The sequence below is a fragment of the Procambarus clarkii genome, chromosome 61 (genome assembly GCF_040958095.1).
Source record: "Procambarus clarkii isolate CNS0578487 chromosome 61, FALCON_Pclarkii_2.0, whole genome shotgun sequence".
Lineage (NCBI taxonomy): Eukaryota > Metazoa > Arthropoda > Malacostraca > Decapoda > Cambaridae > Procambarus > Procambarus clarkii.
In genome coordinates this window covers 12,752,642-12,776,506 of record NC_091210.1, presented here as the reverse complement: position 1 = coordinate 12,776,506, position 23,865 = coordinate 12,752,642, and the positions used below count along the sequence as shown (strand labels likewise).

General features: G+C 38.9%; 2 protein-coding genes and 2 non-coding genes across 5 annotated transcripts in view; 2 read left to right on the top strand and 2 right to left on the bottom strand.

Annotated features, from left to right (window-relative positions):
- Positions 1 to 13,172, top strand: part of LOC123774400 (sedoheptulokinase) — an 88,095-nt gene extending 74,923 nt beyond the window's left edge. The window contains exon 13 of the transcript XR_011223413.1: positions 13,154 to 13,172. The gene's annotated coding sequence lies outside the window, so the exon portion shown is untranslated. The remainder of the gene's footprint in view (positions 1 to 13,153) is intronic.
- The window catches only part of Ent3 (equilibrative nucleoside transporter 3), a 38,552-nt gene that overhangs the window by 13,130 nt on the left and 1,557 nt on the right, over positions 1 to 23,865 (bottom strand). Inside the window, exons 1-7 of one of the 2 annotated variants that reach the window (XM_045768645.2) lie at positions 18,257 to 18,367; positions 15,367 to 15,438; positions 13,171 to 13,305; positions 11,904 to 12,058; positions 7,606 to 7,737; positions 3,647 to 3,721; positions 425 to 582 (exon numbers count right to left, since the gene is read on the bottom strand). In XM_045768645.2, coding sequence (XP_045624601.1) covers positions 425 to 582; positions 3,647 to 3,721; positions 7,606 to 7,737; positions 11,904 to 12,058; positions 13,171 to 13,305; positions 15,367 to 15,392 — 681 coding nt within the window. In that variant the 5' untranslated portion in view covers positions 15,393 to 15,438; positions 18,257 to 18,367. Of the gene's footprint in view, positions 1 to 424; positions 583 to 3,646; positions 3,722 to 7,605; positions 7,738 to 11,903; positions 12,059 to 13,170; positions 13,306 to 15,366; positions 15,439 to 18,256; positions 18,368 to 23,865 lie in introns of those variants that run through there. The other variant, XM_069307818.1, reaches the window with a different exon arrangement.
- On the bottom strand, positions 20,120 to 20,282 carry LOC123774457 (U1 spliceosomal RNA). Its single transcript, XR_006774950.1, has one exon. It is a non-coding gene; the product is annotated as a U1 spliceosomal RNA (small nuclear RNA).
- Positions 22,086 to 22,286, top strand: LOC123774458 (small nucleolar RNA U3). Its single transcript, XR_006774951.1, has one exon. It is a non-coding gene; the product is annotated as a small nucleolar RNA U3 (small nucleolar RNA).

Genomic DNA, 23,865 nt, shown 5'->3' with positions numbered 1-23,865 from the left:
AACTGTAATACATATGTATTACAATTTCTAAAAAAAGTTCTACTCTCAGCTGTGATACAGACACCATACTGAGTACAATTTAAAAAGAAAACTATTTTTAGTAGAAAAAGTATAGACTAAATAGTCTCTTCCCATATATAATTCTAATCTCAAATTCAAGATGTATTTAAAAGAAAAGAATAGTGGTTTTCATTTCTACTGACATCTGCACAAATCAGGGTGATAAAAGATAAATACAGATATATAATGTGAAATACTACAAAGATGTCACTACAATATATTACACAATAATTACAAAACTACAGTACCAAGAAATTTCCTTATACAGTACTGTACTTGAAACAATATACTGACGAGACACCATGAAAACACTTATTAATAAAGGTGTGGCAAAATCTTGTACTTGAAACGTAAAGAACAAAACCTGTATAAATGTTGTCTTCTGAACGGCAATGTGCGTGACAAGGCAGAGGAAGACAAAGGCAATGGAGATAACGAAGAAAATCATGGTGTTGGTCCGCTGGTCATCCAACAGCAACTTTGTCACTATACGATTCCCAGAAATGATCAGTCCTGCTGTACCTGAGTGGTCACGAAGGGGTTGGAAACGTAAACAAAAAAACAGACACAACCCAAAAATCTGAAAATAATGGCAGTGGCAACCTATTAATGGTCCAGGATGAACCAAAACATCATCACTTCCTTTATTTTTGGACCTTGGATGGGTATCTAAATTTACAGCCACATTATTGTGACTTATGTTCTACACAAAATATAAAAATCAGCATTTAAATCCTTTATATATATTGACTCTTAAATTGTTTATAATTTCCAATCCAGAACATATTTCATATTGCAGGCGATGAGTCACAATAACGGGGCTAAAGTATGTTGACCAGACCACACACTAGAAGGTGAAGGGACAACGACGTTTCGGTCCGTCCTGGACCATTCTCGACTTGAGAATGGTCCAGGACGGACCGAAACGTCGTCGTCCCTTCACCTTCTAGTGTGTGGTCTGGTCCACATTTCATATTCTACGGAATTTTACTAATTCATAAAAGTTTAAGATATACTTTATAAAACTTCAGTTTACTATTTACACCATACTGACCTAGTTTAATGTATGATATATAACTTCTGTTAGTGAAAGTTCAAAATACTGTACAGTATTGTATAGAACATAGTGTTATACTAATTAGCTACTCTCTCTCTCTCTATATATATATATATATCAAATCCAAAATTCACACTACATTAACTTGTTTATTTCAATAAATGACTTTAAATTCAAATTGGGTTTGCTACATTTTATGAAACCCTGGGTTGAAAACTATGATTTATTTTTCATTTACCAATGTATTTATTTTCATACATACAGTACATACTGTACCAATATATATACATATAAAATCAAGCTTGCTGGAAAAGGGGGGAGGGTGAGAACAAGGGGTTACATGTGAAAATTGAATACAGTACGTAAATAAGTGAGTGATATACATGAAAGTCTTCAGCATGACAAGAATGGGTGAAAGGAGCACTAGGAGGGGCCTGGGGCCAGATTCATGAAGCAGTTACGCCAAGTACTTACGAACATGTACATCTTTCCTCAATCTTTGACGGCTTTGGTTATATTTATTAAACAGTTTACAAGCACGAGACTTCCTAATCAACTGTTGTTATTGTTATAAACAGCCTCCTGGTGCTTCGGAGTTTATTAACTGTTTAATAATTGTAAACAAAGCCGCCAAAGATTGAGAAAAGATGTACAGGTTCGTAAGTGCTTGTGTAACTGCTTCGTGAATCTGGCCCCTGGTCAGAAACCCGGTCACGGGGACATTGATCTTCGAAACCAACACAAGAAAATTTCAAGATAGATGAGAAAGTAGTGGAGGCTATCTCCTGAACTCTAATGCAAATGTAACAAACCCCCAATTGCTTGGGGAAACAATCAGGAGCTGTGGAATGATTATGAAAAAACAAATATTCTTGTTAGTAAATGTATAAAACCAAACATAAACATGAATGTTAACACTGCTTTTGGTTTTGAAAGTTTAGGACAGTGCAATGCAGTATATCTGGGCAGTGCAATGCAGTATATCTGGACAGTGCAATGCAGTATATCTAGACAGGACAGCTGAAATATGCTTCAGATGGGCTGATAGGGGATGAGCAGATATATCAGGTTATATTCTAATGCTGAATACATATATTGAAAAGCAAATTGGGATTATTATACCCAAACATATGAAGATATATTCCCCCATACCCCTATTCACTGCTAATTCTTCACATACAAGATTCCTTACCTAAAAGTAATTCCTCCAGGTGAACAATAGGCCTCAATCCATACAATAAAGATAACAAAGATTAATGTTTGTCACAGACTGCTCCTAGTTCTTAACCAAGTAACAAAGCAATCATGAATAATATATATATATATATAATATATATATATGTACCTGACCACACAAGTGGTGTGGTCAGGTACTGGAGGAGCCCAGAAGCATATATATATATGCCAGGAATGCTTATTATGTAAAGTTGACTACATAGGATTTATGGCATTGTTCATTAAATAGGGTCATAATACATGCGGAAATTCTTTCCTCGTTGACACATTTACATGAGGAGGAGACGAATGTTTTTATTACAAACTGACAGTGCTGAGGAAGCCAATAAAATGGTCCAGACAGAAAATGGCCAGAGGCCAGTAGTAGCAAGTGATGCTAGGTGCGAATATGGTCAATTAAAATTTTAATTAAAAAGTGCGTTACGTAACGGCAAATTAAACGCTACTGCTCTGATCAGGTATTTTGTTGTTAACTATACTGACCAAACACTGAATTCAACATTGATTTAGTTTTACAAATATTGGACATTGCCTAAAACTCTCATGAAAACCATCTGCTTCTGGCATAGTAAATGGAAATGCATGCTATGTAAGAGGTTAGAAAATGTTAAAAGACAAAGAAATGCAGAGTGGGAGCAAAGGCATGCAATAACAACTGTTACCAATTCTACACAGAACTGTTGTGATACACACTCAGCCGCTGTGATGCACACTCAGCCGCTGTGATGCACACTTGGCCGTTGTGATGCACACTCAGCTGTTGTCATACACTCAGCTGTTGTCATACACACAGCTGTTGTCATGCATGCAGCTGTTGTCACACACACACACAGCTGTTGTCACACACACACAGCTGTTGTCGTGCACACACAGCTGTTGTCATACACACAGCTGTTGTCGTGCACACACAGCTGTTGTCGTGCACACACAGCTGTTGTCACACACACAGCTGTTGTCACGCACATGATCACCCTTAGTAACATGCAATAAGTCACAATAATGGGGCTGAAAATTAGACACCCGCAACCCACACATCGGAACATAAGAACTCAACAAATGTTTCCATCAGTCCTGGACCTTTATCAAGTCACGCGATAAGGACAGACTGAAACTCCGTCACCTCATTTATTTTCCCATGTGTGGGTTAGGTGTCTAAGTTCAACAGAAGCATCGGATCATTTCAGAAGCAAACAGCCAACAATTTGTATTTCAGTAAAAGTACAATTGTGTATGTGTTTTTCAGTGCATGTATGAGTGTAAATGAGTGAGTAAATGTCACAAGATTATACTCACTCTCTCCTGTCATAACAGCTTGAGTATATCTCTTTGGTAGCATGCTGGTATAACCATAGAAGCTTGACTGCTGGACTGAAATAAGAGAGAGATTTTCAAAAGGATGACAGTCAGAACAAAGTCTAACCCCCATATGTTGCTTAAGACAATGTTGAAACATTTTAGAATTAAGGTGAAAAACTAGTCATATCCCATTGCTCAAAATAAAATGGCATCTACCTGCTCCATACAGGTAGAATAATCAGTAAAGCAACTTACTTCCCTGATGTGTTTGCCTCGACAGACAATTTTGTAAAAATTTTGTTTTCTATATAATTATCTGAAAATATCACTTTTAATTGTCCAGCTTCATCTACACTGCATTTCTGCCATAACTTTAAGCTGTATAAAAATGTAAAATTAAGTACAGACTTTACTGAAGATGATGTTTTGCCTGCAAATCAGAGATACAGAAGGCTAGCTGCTTATAAAGGTAAAAGATGTCATGGGTTCGTATCCTGGCCGGGGAGGATTTACTGGGCGCAAATCCTTAACTGTAGCCTCTGTTTAACTCAACAGTAAAATGTGTACTTGGTTGTAACAACGATTCTTCGCGGCGGGGATCGTATTCCAGGGACCTGCCCGAAACGCTACGCGTACTAGTGGTTCTACAAGAATGTAACAACTCTTGTATATATCTCAAAAAAAAAAAAAAAAATGATGAAGTTAAGATGGGTACAACTAATAATTTAACACTGGTCTACAGCCAAATTGTTTTCGAGACATATGGAGTCAATCCCGACTAATTCTGGGTCACTGTGAATGGAAATGATGCTTGAAATTGTTGATTAGCTCTAGTTTCATCCAAAAAGAGTCTTAAAGCCATTTTGCAGCATAATAGAAGTGTTTTGCCATCAATTTCATTGGGTTAAGCAGCCCATATGAAAAAACGTATGACAACATGAAGCAACTTTTGAGGTGCATAAACTATGACTAATATCAGTGGGAGCTCTGAGATAAATTGAAGATTGTTGCTCTTGTGATGGATCTGAGGGGGTGGACACACATAGTACAGCTGTTTTCTTTGCGAGTGGAATAGTTGTGCGAGAGATTGCCACCATGTCATGAGAGACCGGCCACTCCATCCATTATTGGAGCCTGGGTAAAAAATTTTCAGCATCCACCACTTGTTAAATAAAGCAAGATTTTGTTACCTCCCGCACACATAAAACGATAGCTAATGAACAATTTTAATTAGTACATTTGAATTCAGGACATCAAAATGCATGATAAACAGCTCTTTACATCAAAGGAGCAGACGACTTATGAAAAATTGTTGACCAGTGTAATCGGTGGCAAGGTTTACCAAGGCTAAGACAGCCATTATGTGGAGTCATGGTTCTACTGAAACAATAATTAAGATGCCTTGTACATAGTTTCTCATAAAATTTGAGGCAGTATATCCATAGTTGCGAGAACTGTGGTCTATGTTGTGATGTCGGGTGTGTACATCTGTAGAAGCCATAAATATACACTATAATAGTTAATAATTCATTGTTTCAGGGGACAGGCCGCCAGTTTATACATGCAGTACATGTTAGGTTTATATCGAGGTCCCTCCCAGGGTCAAATTACTGACCCCTACCCAGGATGCAACACCACAACAAGCTGACTAAACTCCTGGGCACCTATTTACTGCTAGGTGCTGCGCATACGCTGCGCACCGCACCGAAACGCGCACCAAAACGCTGCGCGTACTAGTGGCTTTACAAGATTGTAAATACTATGCTATGTATTCTCTCTAACCCAATGTACCTTCTTGTTTATAAATAAATAAATAAATAAATAAATAAAAAGGTGGGTAGGGGCATTAGATGATAGGAAACGTGGCCAACCATTTTTGGTTGACACAAGCATATCAGCAATGGGATATGCTTCGTCACCCAAAGGGTTACTGTATAAACCCATGGAACTGCCTACCCGCTGAAGCCGTAAATGCCACAACATTGCTGAATTTCAAAATCCAGCTTGATTTAAATATCAGGACAAACGGGGGAAGTTTTGACAAGCTGCTGGCTCTCTGTCCTCATCTAAGCCACAATACAGCTATAGCCCTGAGGTAAATTCAGCTTTGCTATGGGAATGCACAGTCACAACAACATAGATCTTACTTCTCACAACTTTATGTACAACATCTCAGATTTTGTGAAGGAGCATCAGATTTACCAAAGCAGACAAAAGAATGTGGTACTGTGACACCATTCTAGCCTCTGCCTACCTTCACCTCACCTTCTGTCTTCTTTAAAAGCAGCTAGTCCTGAGTATATCTGTACTCAATTACGGGCTCACCATAGCCCATGCTACATGGACATTTCATTCTGAATAGCTAAATCTAAAACAACAATGAGTATATCTATTGGCTTAATAAAGATTGCACGAGAACAAAAAGCTCTCATTAATAAAGTCTACTCTCATCTTCATGTTTTTCTGCATTACTGACATTTTGTGCTTTAGTATGTTCCACCTTGAAGCATTTAATTCTTAGTGCTCTCGGTCCTTCAAACTTTGTCAAGTAGAGTTCCTGTTTCATCCATGTGTAACACGGGGGGGGGGGGGGGGTTGTTACACATGACAGAATAGCATTTTACATGTACAGTTTACTGAATGTATAATACTAGCTTTCGATATAAATTCTAAATTAATGTGCTAGAATAAATATTTGTTTAATATCTTTCTGAATGTTTATATAAATTTCCTTTAGGTGCTAGAGACTATTAAAGGAATCATTGGGGCATTTGTCAAAAAATTATACATGCTGGTTTGACCAACCAAAGTGTTGTATGTAATGAAATGCCTCTTTCCGGCAGAGCAAAATGTGCTCCAAAAGAGGGAAATGCTGTGAAGAAATTGTAACACAGATGATGATAATGAATTCTGTAATGATTCCTGCAAGCGAAGTCCTGCAGTGATATGCCAATGCTGGAGTTCAGTAGCTCCCCAAAGCTATAGAGCCTAGGTAGAAGAAGTCAGCAATTCTGAAAGAGAACTAACTCAAAAATAAAGCAAAAAGAACAGCCAGGGCTGACCGACCCAGAAATGTCCCACAGAAAAAGCATCGGGCAGAAGCCAGCTGAGACTTACGATCCACCTGGCCCACAGACTGCCAGCCAGCATGAGAAATTCATTAAACATACAGTAGTTAAAACTAAATTTCTTGTGTTCATTTCCACTTTGAATTTGGCATGAACAGGTTTGAAAAATGTATTAATAAATAGCCCTAAGAAGGGCAATTCTTCAGAAATCTTGATTTCAAGTGAATTTAGATCATGTGCAGAATGATGTAGTAAATCTGAATTTTGAAAGATCCACTATGCCCACCAAATTCTGATCATCTCTTATTTTGATAGATGAAAAGTTGAACATTTCTCCAATTTAAGGCTACAGATGTATTTATCTTCTGTCAGTGCCATTGAATATTTGTATATTATTACAATAAAATAGGAAGTAATAGTATTGGCAATATATTTACAACTTGGTAATATTGCGAGTGGCAAAACTACATGCTCAGCAGGTAGAAGCACCAGCCCTAATACACTGGCAGAAGTGAGTATGCTGGCAGTGTGAGCATACACTGTCAGTACTGGTAGAGTAATGTATCCTATACCGAGCATATTCACAGGCATAATGCTTAAAAAGAATAATTACAAAAACTATAAACATTAAAGTATGTACAGAAGAACCGGCTTGATATACTAGGCCTCCAGTGTACAATTCAGGGCATTACACAAACGCTATCAAATTGCATATAAACAAATATTTAGTGACGCCACTTCGGTCCATCCCGGATCATTATCAACTCGTGTAAACAAAGAGCAGTAGAGTTAACATACATTCAATGTGGTGAGGTGAAAGATAAGACGGTAAGAAAGTAAATCAAATAAGGTTACATATAAATAACAAGTAAGAATGTCTTAACGTACCTGTACATCCAAAGGCGACCACAGACACTGAAATCAGTGTAATTTTGTACGAGATGCTGGCCATAAAGGCATTAGGCCACCAGATTTCAAAAAAGCTTACAAAAATCAGCATTGATAGAGACACAACATAACCTGAAAAACAAAATATGATCAATAATAAGTATGCAATTAACCCTCAGAACGTGGCAATCACCAAAAATTGTCACTTCACTTGTGTGTGGTGTTGGAGTGGGAATTTATATACTACAACAATACATTTGCATGTAAAAATCTAGTGTTAATTGTAATAAAATGCCTCTTTCTGGTGGGGTCCCTTAGTACTGTAATTACCCAAGTGTAGTTACAGGATGAGAGCTATGCAGGCGACGAGTCACAATAACGTGGCTAAAGTATGTTGACCAGACCACACACTAGAATGTGAAGGGACGACGACGTTTTGGTCCGTCCTGGACCATTCTCAAGTCGATTGTCTTGAGAATGTTGAGAAGTTGAGAATGGTCCAGGACGGACCGAAACATCGTCGTCCCTTCACATTCTAGTGTGTGGTCTGGTCAACATGAGAGCTATGCTCATGGTGTCCCATCTTCCCAGTGTAGTGTTTCGTCTCGGTGGGTTCCTGAGCTACCCACCTGGGAAACTGCAAACCTTGGCTACAACACCACGCTCTTAAGATTCAGGAGCCCCTACCAGAGACCAGCTCCATAATCATGCTCCTCAACAGAGGCAAGGGAAGTATGAGGATGCTATATCAATACAGTAAGCTGTAGGAAAAAACAAAACTACCAAATTAATAACATAACATTACAGCAGATTGATGAAGAAAAGGATCTTGGAGTCAAAATCCACCACTCATTAAAAGTTGCACAACAGGTTGCAACTGTCACATCAACCAGGCTGTGACTCATACGTCAGGCTGCGAGCAGCCGCGTCCAACAGCCTGGTTGATCAGTCCGGCAACCAGGAGGCCTGGTCGACGACCGGGCCGCGGGGACGCTAAGCCCCGGAAGCACTTCAAGGTAACCTCAAGGTAACAGGTGGAAGCAGCAGTCAAATGCTAACCAAACAGCATACATAGACATGATAAGGCACTGAAACTACTGAGATCGTCTCAAAGCTCTCCAAATGTACTCCCTAGAAAGGAGACAAAAGAGGTATCAAATAATATACACTTGGAAAATACTGGAGGGCCAGGTGCCAAACCTACACAGTAAAATAACATAATACTGGAGCAAACAATATGGAAGGAAATGAAGAATAGGATCAGTGGAGAGGTACCATAGGCACAATTAGAGAACATTGAATAAACATCAGAGGTCCACAGTTGTTCAACATCCTCCGAGCGAGCATAAGAAATATTGATGGAACAAACGTGAATGTCTTCAAAACAGGATAGTTTTTTTCAGGAAGTGCTGGACCAACCAGGATGTGGTGGATATGTGGGCTTGCAGGCCACTCCAAGTAACAGCCTGTGTGTGACCAAGCAATCATAAGTCAAGCCGGGCCCCAGGCTGGGCTTGGGGAGTTGAAGAACACCCAGATCCCCATCAAGGTACAAACCCTTGGAATAATCAAGTGTACCTTTGGAAGTGATCCAATTGTATAAATCTCTGATGCACCCCAGGGAGCCGGTCGGCCGAGTGGACAGCATGCTGGACTTGTGATCCTGTGGTCCTGGGTTCGATCCCAGGCGCCAGCGAGAAACAATGGGCAGAGTTTCTTTCACCCTATGCCCCTGTTACCTAGCAGTAAAATAGGTACCTGGGTGTTAGTCAGCTGTCACGGGCTGCTTCCTGGGGGTGGAGGCCTGGTCGAGGACTGGGCCGCGGGGACACTAAAAGCCCTGAAATCATCTCAAGATAACCTCAAGATAACCCCCATTTGGATTACTATATCCCAGCATGGAGACCCACATCTTCAGAAGGACATAGTTACTCTGGAGAAAGTGCAACACCGGTCAACAAATATCATTCCAGAGCCAAGTCAACTCGTGTATCAGGAACAGTTGAGGGCCACAGGGCTAACAACACTGCAAGCCAGGCACAACAGGGCAGATCTTTTCATGAAGAACCAGGAGAGAAAATACAAAACATTCAGCAAATGCAACATGAGAAGACCTGCCACCTACTCCCAATACAGATGGTGGTACACATGACTTGGAAAAACCATATGTGAAGATTGGTGGAGAGTCCCAAACCATTGATGTGTAGCTTCCAACAGATCCTCAAAAAGAGGCAGAGTTCTGGGGATAACATGCAGGTTCAGACACCTAAATTGAATTTCCAGAAACCACGGCTGAGCTACACACCAAGAAGCCACAATGGTCACCCTGTTGACATATGTTTCCTGTCTGAGGGGAAGAGGGAACCAAAGCCAAACCATATAGATAAAGAACGTCCCACTGACTATTCCAAGCAAAAATCAACTACTGTGAAAGCCCTACAATCCGGTACATAAGACAACATATTGTACATAGGAAGTCTCCTGTTCCTGTGAAGAACAGGAGACAACATGAAGAGCTCCAACAGGAGGATGTATTATCTATATGGAGGGCCATACAAACATACAATAACAGTATGAGGGTAATTATTGTTATCCATCCACTCAGCCAAAATAAGATGGAACTGAGAGACTCTCCACAAGTAAATTCTCTACACCACACATTAACACACAGTTATTTACATCAACTACCCATTGACAGGCAAATGCATTATCCAGAAGTGAGGTAACTCAAAAAGAGCCAACTCAGAGAAGGAATCCAAACCTTTTAGAAAAGCTATCACTAGTAGATCACGGAAGATGCAGGATGGCCACCAGAGACGATAACCCTAGCCATAGACAAAGGGAAATAAAAGGTAATGAACACGCACAGTGGGTGGTACTGAACACAATCATGAGGTGGTAATGAAGTACATACTGTAAAAGAAAACAATGGCCCCCACATTTAATAAATGTTTCATGGAAAACCAACACCACTCAGCTGATTAACCACTGCACTGCGCAAAGCGCCTTTAGGCGCTCAGAGAGTTGTGCTTTTTGTTTTTTAATTTGGCTATATTTTAATGTTTTTTAATGTTTTCATTACTATTTTTGTTTTGAAATGGAAATAGTTGACATTGGAAACATTTTGACATTAAATTTACCTGAACATTTGTAAAAATAACAAAAATATGTCCTTGTCAATTGCACCAAGACGTTTTTGCCGAAAATAGGTGAGCAGTGCAAGGGTTAAGAAAGCAGCAAGAGCTCCCACCATTGGCCGTCCAACGTCCATAATACCAGCCGAGTAAGATAGGTAGTTGGCCAGAGCTTTGGGTGCGATGTTGTGGCTGGGCACTTTAGGGTCAGGGTTGGTTGCCTTAATTTAATTTTTTTTCTTTTGAGGAGTTGCTGGTTTGCCTAGCCCTTCTGGATGGTTTATTCAGTTTTATAGAGAGAAAGCCAAATTCTGGAGGTGGCTCCCAGTATGTAAGCAGTTTTAAGGGCACGGTCTTAAAAGCCGTACCCTAGAGTATGGGACTAACAAGACCCGCCCTCACTTTCTTATTTACAGTACTGTATAGATATCTTACTTTAAACCAGGGATGTAGAACCAATATGCATTTATAAACACTTCAAACTCAAGAGTGACCACATGGAGCCAGTATCATATTTTTGCATTGGCGGGGCTCAAGAAACCATCAAAGTGTGTGCATTACATTTATTTAAACACAGGAAAAAGGACAATACACTAACAAGAAAAAATCTCTCATCACCAGATTAACGATTACAGTTCCAATCACTCAAGATATAAATGGAGGTCAATAACCTCACACTGTGAGGTGGGCACCTCACGAGTACACACCACACAACCTGTGTGTTGAGGCTCGGCCCTCTCTCTTCCCTTGTGGAGTTCAGGGACACTACCCTCACGAAAATGCACATGAAAACTTTACACACGGAATCACACACATTTACTAATACATACTCTCAAACACAAATGAAATATAAAATTGAACACACACAAAACAAACTGGTACTGTATTTTAACTAGGAGAAACATTTACATTAATAACAAAAGCTAGATTTTACTGTATATACAGGTACCAGTCATTACAAAAGGTTCCCCCCCCCCCTCTTTACCTAATGACTTTTTCCAGCTGTATTTAGAATTGCAGTATTGTCTTGACATTTACAAATATTATATACCAGTATGGCTTGAATTCTTTTTCACGTAACATAAAGGTGTGTTGAATTAGGCCATGTATTTCACCTAATGTATGCTAAATGCAATACGAGACACGTACAAATGTGCATCTTACCAAATATAATTCTGATGTTGAGTGGTACCAGTTCCACTAGCAGATTGTTGACTAGTACAGCCCCGAACGCCACAAAGATGTATACGATGGAGATGTCGAACACAATTGTTGTCCCAGGATACCGCTCTTGGAAATAATCAACAGCAATGGTGAAACTGAAAAATTTGAGAAATCAAATCAAATCAAATTTTTATTCAGGTAAACGTACATACATATAAGATGAGTTACAAACATAATGTTAGAGTTCTAGAGAGAGCTAGTACACACAATGCCTAAAGCCACTAATACGCACAGCGTTTCAGGCAGTCTTATAAAATAAATCTTTATAAATCCTGTACAGGATTTACATGTACAGCAGTAGCTATATGTTATACTATAATGGTGTATACTGGCAGCAGGTTTTCTTTTAAACATGTCTCATTGAATATGACCGCATATTCTGTATTTACTATCTTCTGATTTAGGGCTTCTCTCCCTCTAACTATTTTCCTAGCATCAGGGCTTAGCTGAAAGGAAGAGTTCTCCAAAACTCATTTTCGTTATTTCAAGGTGTTATTTCACCTTGAAACTATCACAAGGTGTTATTTGTGTTAAACTTAATACTAATTGAGATTAAAGTATAAAATGTGTTGAGAACAAATAAAAATTAAAAAGGGGGGAACATGGCAGAAAAAGCAGCACCAATACAATTAGGTCGACAAACAGCGTTGTTTAAAAAAACAGACATGCGTTGATAATAGAGGGGTAAGGTAGGTTACAGGGAATTTATTAGGTGTTTGTGCTGTGTGTATTAGTGGCTTTAGGCATTGCATGTACTAGCTCTAACTTGAAATCCAACATTATGTTTGTAACTCATCTTGCATGCAAGTACTTTTACCAGAATAAACATTTGATTTGATTTGAGTAAGCAGCTAGTTGTGTGACTACAGGTTCCACCAGTGGATGCAGTGGGGAAACAGCCCATTAACCTTTGCAAGTCCCAAAATTCACTATGGGAATAATGCTGTTAAAATAACTACTGTACTTGAATAAAGTACTGCATCACTTTTCCAAATCAGCTTTTCACAAGCTAAAATCATTTTTTTGAATGAATGTTCTTGTCCCTTATTATCTGAGCTACATCCTTCAACAAAGCCACCTAATATATCTGCATAAATTATATTTATGAAAAAATATCAACAAGCTATAGTACATACACAGTATGCACAGTAATTTTTGTTATTAAAGATGGATCTTATTTAACATTTCAGATGCAAGTTAACAATACCTGTTGTAAGGCAAAAGGAAGCCAGCCCCAGCCAACACTAGTGCCAGATAGATCAAGTTCCAAGGGTCTTCTGGCGGAGACATATGGCGCCCGGGGCCATCGTGCTCATCGTCGTCGTCATCTTCCAGTCCGAACCTTCAAGATGCATGACAGTTAAATAACGCAAAAACCAGCGTTGAATGTAATGAAACGCCTTTTTCTGGGCGAACCTTGGAGGCTCCCTGGCTCCAGAGAGCCGACGGGGCTCCCCTCCGAAAATTAAATATTGTTCTAAATATAATTTTCCATATAATTTGATCACAAATACTATAGTGGACTGTTAATTTTATATACAGTATAAGTATTTCTATTTAAAGGAAAGTGCATAAGACCTAATGGCAAAAAGAATCAGGTGAAACAGAGACAAAAAGAGAAAGAAACAGAAGAGAAGGAAGGAGAGCCTAGAGGGGCAAAAACCTAGGTCAGATCACATTTGCTAAGCAGGTTACAACATATAACTATGTACAAAGTCAGGACTAAGGTTCATGTTGGGCATGTTACATATGAGAGTTGATTCAACAAGACAGTGTATGTGGAGAACAGAGGCAGGGAAAGATTATTTTGGAAAAAAAGACCAATCTACGTGTATAGGATAATTAGTAATTAAATAATTAAATAATTAGTCCCTAACATGACAGAAGACAGCACTGGTCATATCTGCAGATTTAACACATCTTTTGTGTTCTTTTAAAAAGAGAAACTAAGTATTACTTAATCAACTATGCAACCTACCTTACCTTATTTATTTATATATATACAAGAAGGTACAATGGGTTTAAGAGAGTACATAGCATTGATGTACACGCATAGCGCTTCAGGCAGGTCCTTAATCTAACAGGTAATTTTAAGTAGGTAAATGAATACATCCACAAGGGCCGCGATGAGGGTTCGAATCTACGTCTGGGATGATTCCAGACGCGCCTGATCTGCCTTACAGATGCGGATCCTTCCGGACATAGGTTCGAACCCTCATTACGGCCCTTGTGGATTTGTTCATTTGATATATCACGCTACTGTGATTTCTATGTGTATTTAGGTAGCTAATTTGTAGCAAAACTGAAAAAGTTAACAGGTACATTGTAAGAAAATTTGAAGAAAATTAGTAGGAACATTTTAGTAAAATCTGAGTAGAATCGACAGGTACAATTAAGAATAATTTGAGGATTATTTCTAGGTACATTGTAGTAAAATTTGCTTTCAACATAACAACCATGATATAAGATGATAAGTGATTACAGTGAAGTTATATAGCTCAGACACATATTTTGGGGTAGTACAAGATACAGTGCACGTGGGAAGCACTGGGTAGAAAACTTTGAGGATGAAATTAGGTACTTTTTGGTGTTACTCTTGAATAAGGCGTAGGTCGGACAGCTTTTTAAGTCGTTAAAAAGTGAGTTCCATAGACTAGGTCTCTTTATTTGCATTGTGTGCTTACACAGATTTAGTTAGACTCTGGGGATATCAAGGAGATATTTCTTTCTGGTGTGGTGATTATGGGTTCTATTACATCTGTCAAGGAAGCATTTCAGATTAGGGTTTGCATCTAGGAACAAGGTTTTGTACATGTAAATGGCACAAGAGAATGTGTGGAATGAGTTTACGTTTAGCATGTTGAGGGATTTAAACAGGGAAAAGCTGTGTGTTGTCTGACAGCAGAGTTTGTTATTGTTCTGATAGCAGATTTTTATCATTTATTTTTTTATCATTTTTATCATTCAGTCATTGAACATTAATTAATGATTGAACTTGTAAAACTGCCGATATCTGCCGTGTAAAAATTTCACCATTTTATTCCTTCTGTTTATTTAGTGAAAAATTACTTTCTGCTGTTCTGTTGCATTTTCTGTTGTACCATTCACCATGTACAGTAATTATTGCCATTTTTTCTACTTTAGTTCATTTTTGCTTTTGATCTCAATTAGTTTCAGGTCTTAGTTTTTAATTTTATATTTTTTCCACATCATGGCCAAAATGCTGAATGTATTAGCGGTTGTAAACATAGTACTTGCCATACCTAGAAATCCAACGGTCTTCATGTATCCCATATTGTGTGTATGTACTTTCCCTAAATAAAAATTATTATTATTACTGTATCAATACTGTATATCAATTATACTAGATCGATAAAACTTTAAATACCTGTGGGATACTTACCGGCCATATGACTCTCCGCTCATCATTGTGAAGGCTTGTTAGTGAGGCAAGGACCCCAGCCTCTTCAATATGCTTTGGAGGAAGAAAATAATGTATACTATCACAACTGATACATATAAACACAAACACATGACTACAATTGTATACAGTAGCAACAATTCAAGTGAGAAAGTGGTGGATGCCAAAAACCATCAGTTATTTCAAATATGACTGACAGACTATAGTGGGTTTTTTTTTATACAAGAGTTCTTACATTCTTGTATAGCCACTAGCATGTAAAGCGTTTCAGGTTGTTATACGACTTGCAATCCGCAACTATAGGGTTGACTGGACATCTCGAGCATAGCGCTCATCTGGTAATTACTCACAACAAAGAAGACCCTATAAATTATAGACATCTATTATTGACATGTATGGTAGTCAAATCATTAAACAAACAAAATTAAAACCAAATGGCTAGAAAACCTGGAAAGAAATGGCAGAATAACAAAGGATGATTGGAATCTTTGGGTCTTCTGCTACCTCCCTGCCACGTATGGTATCTGTATGGGCTGCGACTTAAATATTCTTCAAATACTAATATTCTTCAAATTTTCCTACAATGTACCTATTAATATTCTTCAAATTTTACTATAAATTACCTACTTACAATTATCTGTTAGACTAAGGACCTGCCCGAAATGCTATGCGTGTTAGTGGCTTTGCAAGAATGTAAAAATATCAATGTTATGTACTCCCACAGACCCAATGTACCTTCTTGTATATATAAATAAAGAAAAAGCTAAATAAATCACATCTTGAATTCTTGCCTCACACTTCCCATTCTCCTCAATGACCAAGGCCAGTGGAAGGAATCGCATTACGATGTCCCGTGTCTGACATTCCACTTTTTGCAGGCCACATACAGACATCAGTACTCAGTGCAGGTCGCACCCATAGGGTCCCCTGTTCATTCCTCGGGACTCTCCAGCTATGCCTGGATTTATAGGTAAAATATATCTGTTGTTTGGTTAGGGGCAGCCACAGCACAATCACCTAGCAGTATATATTGGTAATTACTCAAGAGTAAAGCATAAGATGGGGAGGATTGACTAGGTGCCAATTCTTAACTGTAACCTCTGTTCACCCAGAAGTGAACAGGCTGTAGCTTCTGTTCAACTAGCAGGTACTGTATACCTGGTTGTTAAATGGTTTGGTGGGTCGTATTCCGGGAAAATTAGGGTTAAGGACCTGCCCAAAACGCTATGCGTGCTAGTGGCTTTACAAAAGTATATAAACCCTTGTACAGTATATATAAATAAAAAAAGGTCCTGGGTTCAATTCCTGGAGCAGAACAAATGCATTTAGCTAACATTTCTTTCTGCCTAATGCCCTTATTTCCCTAGCAGTAAATAGGTACACTGGGCAACTATTGTGAAGTTAAATCCTGGGGATGCATATGTAGTTGGTCAATACTCCTGCGAGTGGTACACCAATGACTTCCTACCCTTCTCTATGGAAAACTAGAATAATTGTGTATGCAAGATTTAGCTTGACTGGGGATATCACAGAGATATTTATTTCTGTTGTGGTGATTATGTGTTTAATTACAGTGTACATCTATATTTTCATCTTAATTGACATCTTAATCTGTCAATTAAGAGTTTCAGATCAGGGTTTACATCTAAGAAAAAGATTTTGTTCTTAGATGCACAAGTAAGTGGCACAAGAGAATGTGTAATTACCTAAGTGTAGTTACAGGATGAGAGCTACGCTCGTGGTGTCCCGTCTTCCCAGCACTCTTTGTCATATAACGATTGTGGAGTGAGTTGATGTTTAGCATGTTGAGAGGGATTTAAAGATTTGATTATGCAAGTGCATAGTCAACATTGGCACCAAATATTAAAGCCTAGACTAATTTAATGTGCCTGTAGGCATACCCTAATATGGAACTTTGGGTTTAACTTCTATGCACCATTTTTAACATTAAATATCAAGCTTTAGTTTAACTGTTATCTTAGAAATGTAACAAGTTAATTAATTATAGCTATTATAATTGTTGTTAGCACACCAACTTATGTAAGTTAGTGTGCATAAACTTAGAAATACATAGAAATTTAACCATATATCATATAATTAACTTAACCTAACCCAACTTGACTAACTTAACCTTTCTTACCAAACCCAACTTAACCTATCAATAGTTAAACTTAACCTACCTAATAACCAAACTTAATTAGCCTAACCCAAGGTAATTAACCTAACCTGTCTATTGTAACCTAACACATCAAACTAAGACTTTACAACACAAGTAACACATCTTTCACCACTAAGCAACACACACATCTTAAATATTTGTGTCACTAAATGTGTAATAACGCTGTAAATGCGTAATTAAATAATGATAAAGAGAATGCACAAAGCTGGAAAAATTACTTAGCACTATGTACACATAATTAGTACAATATACAGTAGTAATACAGCTGGATTATCAGGGTAAATGAGGGGGAGGGTCTTTGACAAGCTATCGGCTTCCTGTCCTCATCGAGGCCACTAGTATTAGTGGCCCTCAGGTAAATTCGGGTAAATTAATGAGGCGCCGACTTACACGCGAGCATTAATGGGGCCACATTATACACCTTCCTCTAATGCACAATTCTCCCCTTATTTTAACCTATTACCAAGAAATAGCGATGAAATTGGACCCGAAATCACCCATATGTTATACTAAAATACATATATATGTGTGTATAGTGTTTTCGTATGTAGTAGCCAGAGGGAGATGCCACTTTAGAGGGGCACGAGGTGGGCCTTGGCACCCCTGGCACTGGTCTGTATGGCTGGTGCCTCTCACTGGGGGCCACGTGTGCCTCCAGCCATGTGCAAGTGGGTCAGCACGGCCGCCCCTCACCGGTATATTAGTCCATTGTGGTGGTAGGAACGAGGGTCCGGCGGCCGCCGCCAGCTGATCAATGGCACTGGTGGTGTGGGGCTCTGAGCCACCACGGCCACCCCCTTGGCCACCCCCCCCCTCCACGGCCACGTCCTCCTTGTCCACCCCCTCCACGGCCACGTCCTCCATGGCCACGTCCACCTTGTCCACCCCCTCTATGGCCACGTCCTTCTTGTCCACCTCCTCCACGGCCACCCCCTCCTTGTCCACCTCTTCCACGGCCACCCCCTCCTTGTCCACCTCCTCCACGGCCACCCCCTCCTTGTCCACCTTCTCCACGGCCACCCCCTCCTTGTCCACCTCCTCCACGGCCACCCCCTCCTTGTCCACCTTCTCCACGGCCACCTCCACCTTGTCCACCTCCTCCTATATGCTATTTATTATTAATAAGCTTCGGTCAGGTCACGACCTCTCCGTTGGGTGCAGTCGCACCTCCACAGATCTCCGGTATCAGCTCTTGATACTGGTAATGGCTCAAAAGGGCCACCACTTACGGGCTATTCATACCCGTGCCACCTTTTGGCTGGCTTAATCTTTATCAATCTTTAAGCTTCGGCGTATACAATATTGTTGCAGCGGAAGGCGGCTACAGTATTGTGCATTCTAAGACTTCTATTCCTTTCCCCCGTCCCATCCCAAATCCGGATTCCTTACAAGTGTTATATAGTCGTAATGATTTTGTGTTTTCCCTTATATTTACGTCCCTTCATACTCCTGTGTGTGGTAGTGTAGTGTGCACTCCATACTCCATTGTTCAAGTATGTTTATTGAGACAATAAATTACATCTCAGAGGGGTAGAGTAGCTTAGGCTACTTCTACCAGAGGGGTAGAGTGGCTTAGGCTACTTCTATCCTCGTCTACTTCAAGTCCCTCAAGGGGCGCACAAATCCAGTGAGTACAATCCACAAATCACAATACAAGAATCCCATTTAACATTACAGGTTAGTATAGTAAACACAGCATATAAGTGTTACACTCTTGGGGACAAAACTGCTTGTTGCTCCCAAGTATTCTGTCTATTATACCATTATCACACATCCAAACAATTTGATGTGGTACACTACTTATTTCCTTATTTACAATACAATACAATACAATTGTATTGGGCGCACACCCAATACAAATGGGCCCACCCAATACAAATTGGGCCCACACCCAATACAAATGTATTGGGTGTGGGCGTGCACTATACTACACACTAATACATAATGATCTAAGGTGTGAACGTGCACTATACTACACACTAATACATAATGATTTCTATAGTTATCAAAAAGTTGACACACTAATACATAATGATCTAAGGTGTAAGCGTGCACCATACTAAGGTGTGGGCGTGCACCACACTAAGGTGTGGGCGTGCACTATACTACACACTAATACATAATGATCTAAGGTGTGAACGTGCACTATACTACACACTAATACATAATGATCTAAGGTGTAAGCGTGCACCACACTAAGGTGTGGGCGTGCACTATACTACACACTAATACATAATGATCTAAGGTGTGGGCGTGCACCGTACTACATAATTTACACTCCTTATCTTTTTCACTGACATCAACACCATATTGCCAGAAATATTTGTATCCTACTAATCCTAATCTCATGAAAACTGAATCCTTCCAAGTAGACTTTCCTCTATCATTAAGAGAAGGACGAATTTATATTTATTATTGCATAATTCTTGACTGTGTTACTGCTGACCACCATTGCCATGCCAGCATAGATGATACCAGAGATCTGTGGAGGTGCAACTGCACCCTACGTGACGGGTGATGTCTCCCGTGCCTTCCCTTTAACAATATAAGTATATTAAGGGGATAGCGCGAACGCAGTCCCCAGCTAACAAAAATTTCGCACTCGAGTTAACCACATTTGGGTTAATCGCAAGGGTCAGCGCCACCGGAGTGCAATGGTGAGCCTCGCCTTGGGAAAACCGCCTTCGTGATCACGGTATCTCCTGTGCCAGGTAAGTATGCTAGTCTTCTCACAGCCTCCACACGCGCCTCCCGCTACTGATAACCAACATTGTCCCAGCTATTTTTATGTTAGTGTTTCCACTATTCTTCACTATATAAGTATTTTCTTTCTGCATTAATGTTCTAAATTGTTGTTATTAGTTACTGAATAATAAACGAAAGAAATAATGGATTCTAAATAGGTTTAGTTTGGTTTAATATGCACCCCATTTCCAGCCTGTTGGTGGTATTAGAAAAGGTTAGAGGAGGGTAAGACTAGCCTAAGCTTATCTATCTCTCTGAGATGTATTTTATTGTCTCAATAAACGTACTTGAACTTGTTAGAGGCACATATTGGGACAACATTATTTCTAAGAATCCTAGTATGAAACTGACGAACATACTTTAGGAATGATTAAGAACAAAGTTGTACAAATTACACGTCTCTGTGATTGAGTAAGTAATCCCTTGAAACTATTCTTAGTTGCTATTTACACATTAGCAACTAAAACACATTGAAACAAGCTTAGGTACACTGCCAACCTATATATGATGCATTACAGAGTAAATACAAAGAGTTCACCTAATATCCCAATCTCACAGGCTTGTTGATTATTTAAAGCATGAGTCTACTCTGCACCAGCAAATTCTGGCCAGAGTATGAAAATATCTTCAATGTCCGTGAGTGAATTATGAACGACTTTAGTCCGTGAGTGAATTGTGAATGACTTTAGTCCGTGAGTGAGTACTTGCTACTACTTACATATATGTAATATATGTACTACTTTTTTTGAGATATATACAAGAGTTGTTACATTCTTGTACATATATGTACATATATGTACTTGTATGTACATATATGTAATATATAATATATGTACTACTTACGTACTATGCGCATTAGTGGCTTTAGGTATTGTATGTACTAGCTCTATCTATTAATCCAACATTATGTTTGTAACTCTTTTCCTGAATAAAATATTATTATTATTACTTTAGTCTGTGAGTGAATTGCCTTTTCGAGAATGTAGCCATCACGTGCTGCCTTCTGGCGACGGATCTACGAACCTTCTCTGAGGCATTAATAACTGATATATTGACGCTTCCTGGGGGAAATAATTAGTATAGGTGATTTACCGCACATAATGGGCTCAGGGACTGAACCCCACAATTCATTCAGCTAAGCAAGTTACACTCTTGATGAGCTGCATAACAAGAGCTTTAGGCTTTAGAAAAGTTTACCGTTTTTTATAATAAGTTCTGGGTATATATAATTTTTGATTATATACTAAATATTCTAATAGCGTACTTGATATTATAATGTGTAGTATAAGCTCACCTGGTTATATATAATAATAATTTTTACTTGCAAGAGGGTACAATGGGATTGTGAGGTTACATGTGATTAGTATTTTTACATTCTTGCAAAGTCACTAACACGCATAACGTTTCGGAAATCAATGAACCTACATGATTTCTATGAATATCTATGAGTAGTAAGAACTCTTGTATATATAAATAAATCAAAATATATGAGTGGTTGTGTCTGTGGCGACTGAATGATCGCTCTTCCATATACAGCAATAAGCGCGCTCAGTATCATTTATTACTTTAAGAGTCCCATAAACGCTTTTAATCATTTCAGTTGTATAATTAGATATGCTATAAAATGTGTATTTAAACACTTTGTTAGATGCATTAAAGTAAAAATGTATTCTGTTTGTTTTCTATTAAAATTTACATTACTAATAGGCGTGGATGATATATTCCTCGTTGGTCAGCAGAGCGATGAGGAAGGTCTCGCGGCTCTCCCTGTCCCAGCATGATCATACTTCATAGGATCAATTCTATAGTATGACTGCCGAGTTCCTTGTCCGAAACTCGGGAAGGAATCACACTGCGATGATGTAGCTAAGTGTGAGCCTCTGAGCGGGAAGCTGTTCAAGGTGTAATGCCTTGGACATTGATGACCGTTCCCTCTTGGTTTACCAGGAGTGGAGGAGGCCCGCACAGGCTGAGCAGTGGGTTCCAAGTCTACTATGGTCTATCCATGGTGTTTTTTTAATTAAGGACTATATAGTCCACTCCCTCAGGGGAGATAATATACTGACATATGGAAATTGATGGTTATGTTGATCGACTTCCTCAATAAAAGAAATTAGAGGGAACAAAAGATCTTTTATCACACTTCAACAAATTATTAAATATTGTATGTTAATGGTCGGGTTTTTCACTAATACATCAATTTTTCAGCTATGTAATTATTGATTTGTATATGTTCGCTGTTTTATATAATAAACAAAAATACTTATTATGCAGGCTAAATCCATCTAGTGAATGTATCGTTAGTGAAGAGGGTTATATACCTCTGAACCCAATAATGAGTTCAGAAATTGAACCTGCAAATACACCCATTATTAACTAACTTCAACTCCTCACTGTTTCAGATCACGGTGATGTTACTTTGATGAACTTGGATAAACGGCTAAATCTACTCTATATGAGGAATTACAATCAATAGGTCAAGAGTTAACTATTTGCTTCACCTCATATCCCTATCTCACAGATGGTTCAAGTTCAAGCAAGTTTATTGAGAAAAGGGAAGTACTGTACATTTCAAAAGGATAGAGTAGCTTAGGCTATTTCTACCCTCATCTATATAAGGTCCTTCAAGGGGCTCACAAACCCATACAGAACACAATTATTAATCATATTTTACATTTCACATTCCAATTGTAATCATATGGCATACTGGGAGATCTCCCATTGATTATGCTGCCCCTGTCATGTCTTGTTTTGGTAAAGGCAGATAAACAGATTCAGATGTTTATTCAGGTAAGGTATATACATACAAGTGATGTTACATTAATGGATTGATATATAGATAGAGCTAGTACATACAATGCCTAAAGCCACTATTACGCAATGCGTTTCGGGCAAAACAAGTTGAGGAAGGTACAAAAAGAAGCCATGAGAATAATCCTAAAGATTATTCTCTTGGTCTAAGAAAACTATTACTGAGATAATGATATGATTAAGCTTTACAGAGTATTAGGGATAGAATCTCAGAGATAAATGAAGCTTCCGCGTTTAGACTAATGAGAGGCGAGGGAGGTAATGAATTAATCCTCTCACTTCACAAGGTGGGAAGAAATAAATAATGCATGTGAACACATAATAGAATCAAGTTCAAGTACGTTTATTGAGACAAGAAAAATACATCTCAAAGGGATAGAGTAGTTTAGGCTATTTCTACCCCCCCCCCCCCCCCGAAAAAAAAATAGGATCCTTATGTTTTAATGTTACAAAGCATGATGTCCTTCAAGAATGTATTTCATTGCCATAGAAACAATTAACACCAACATGGGAGGAACACAATGCAGATGCAATGTTTCCCTTTATGTTCTCAAGGTAAGAACACCAAATAAGCTCCCAACAATACTCCAAACTATACACATTTACTCCAAACCTAACGTTAATCACACGTTATTGTGACTTCATCTGCAACACTCTAAAACTGTTTTTGGCAATCGATGGTGGAGTGGAATCCGTACCTGACAGCCAGTGGGAAAACCCTGGGCGTTCTCAGAATGTTTGGTAAT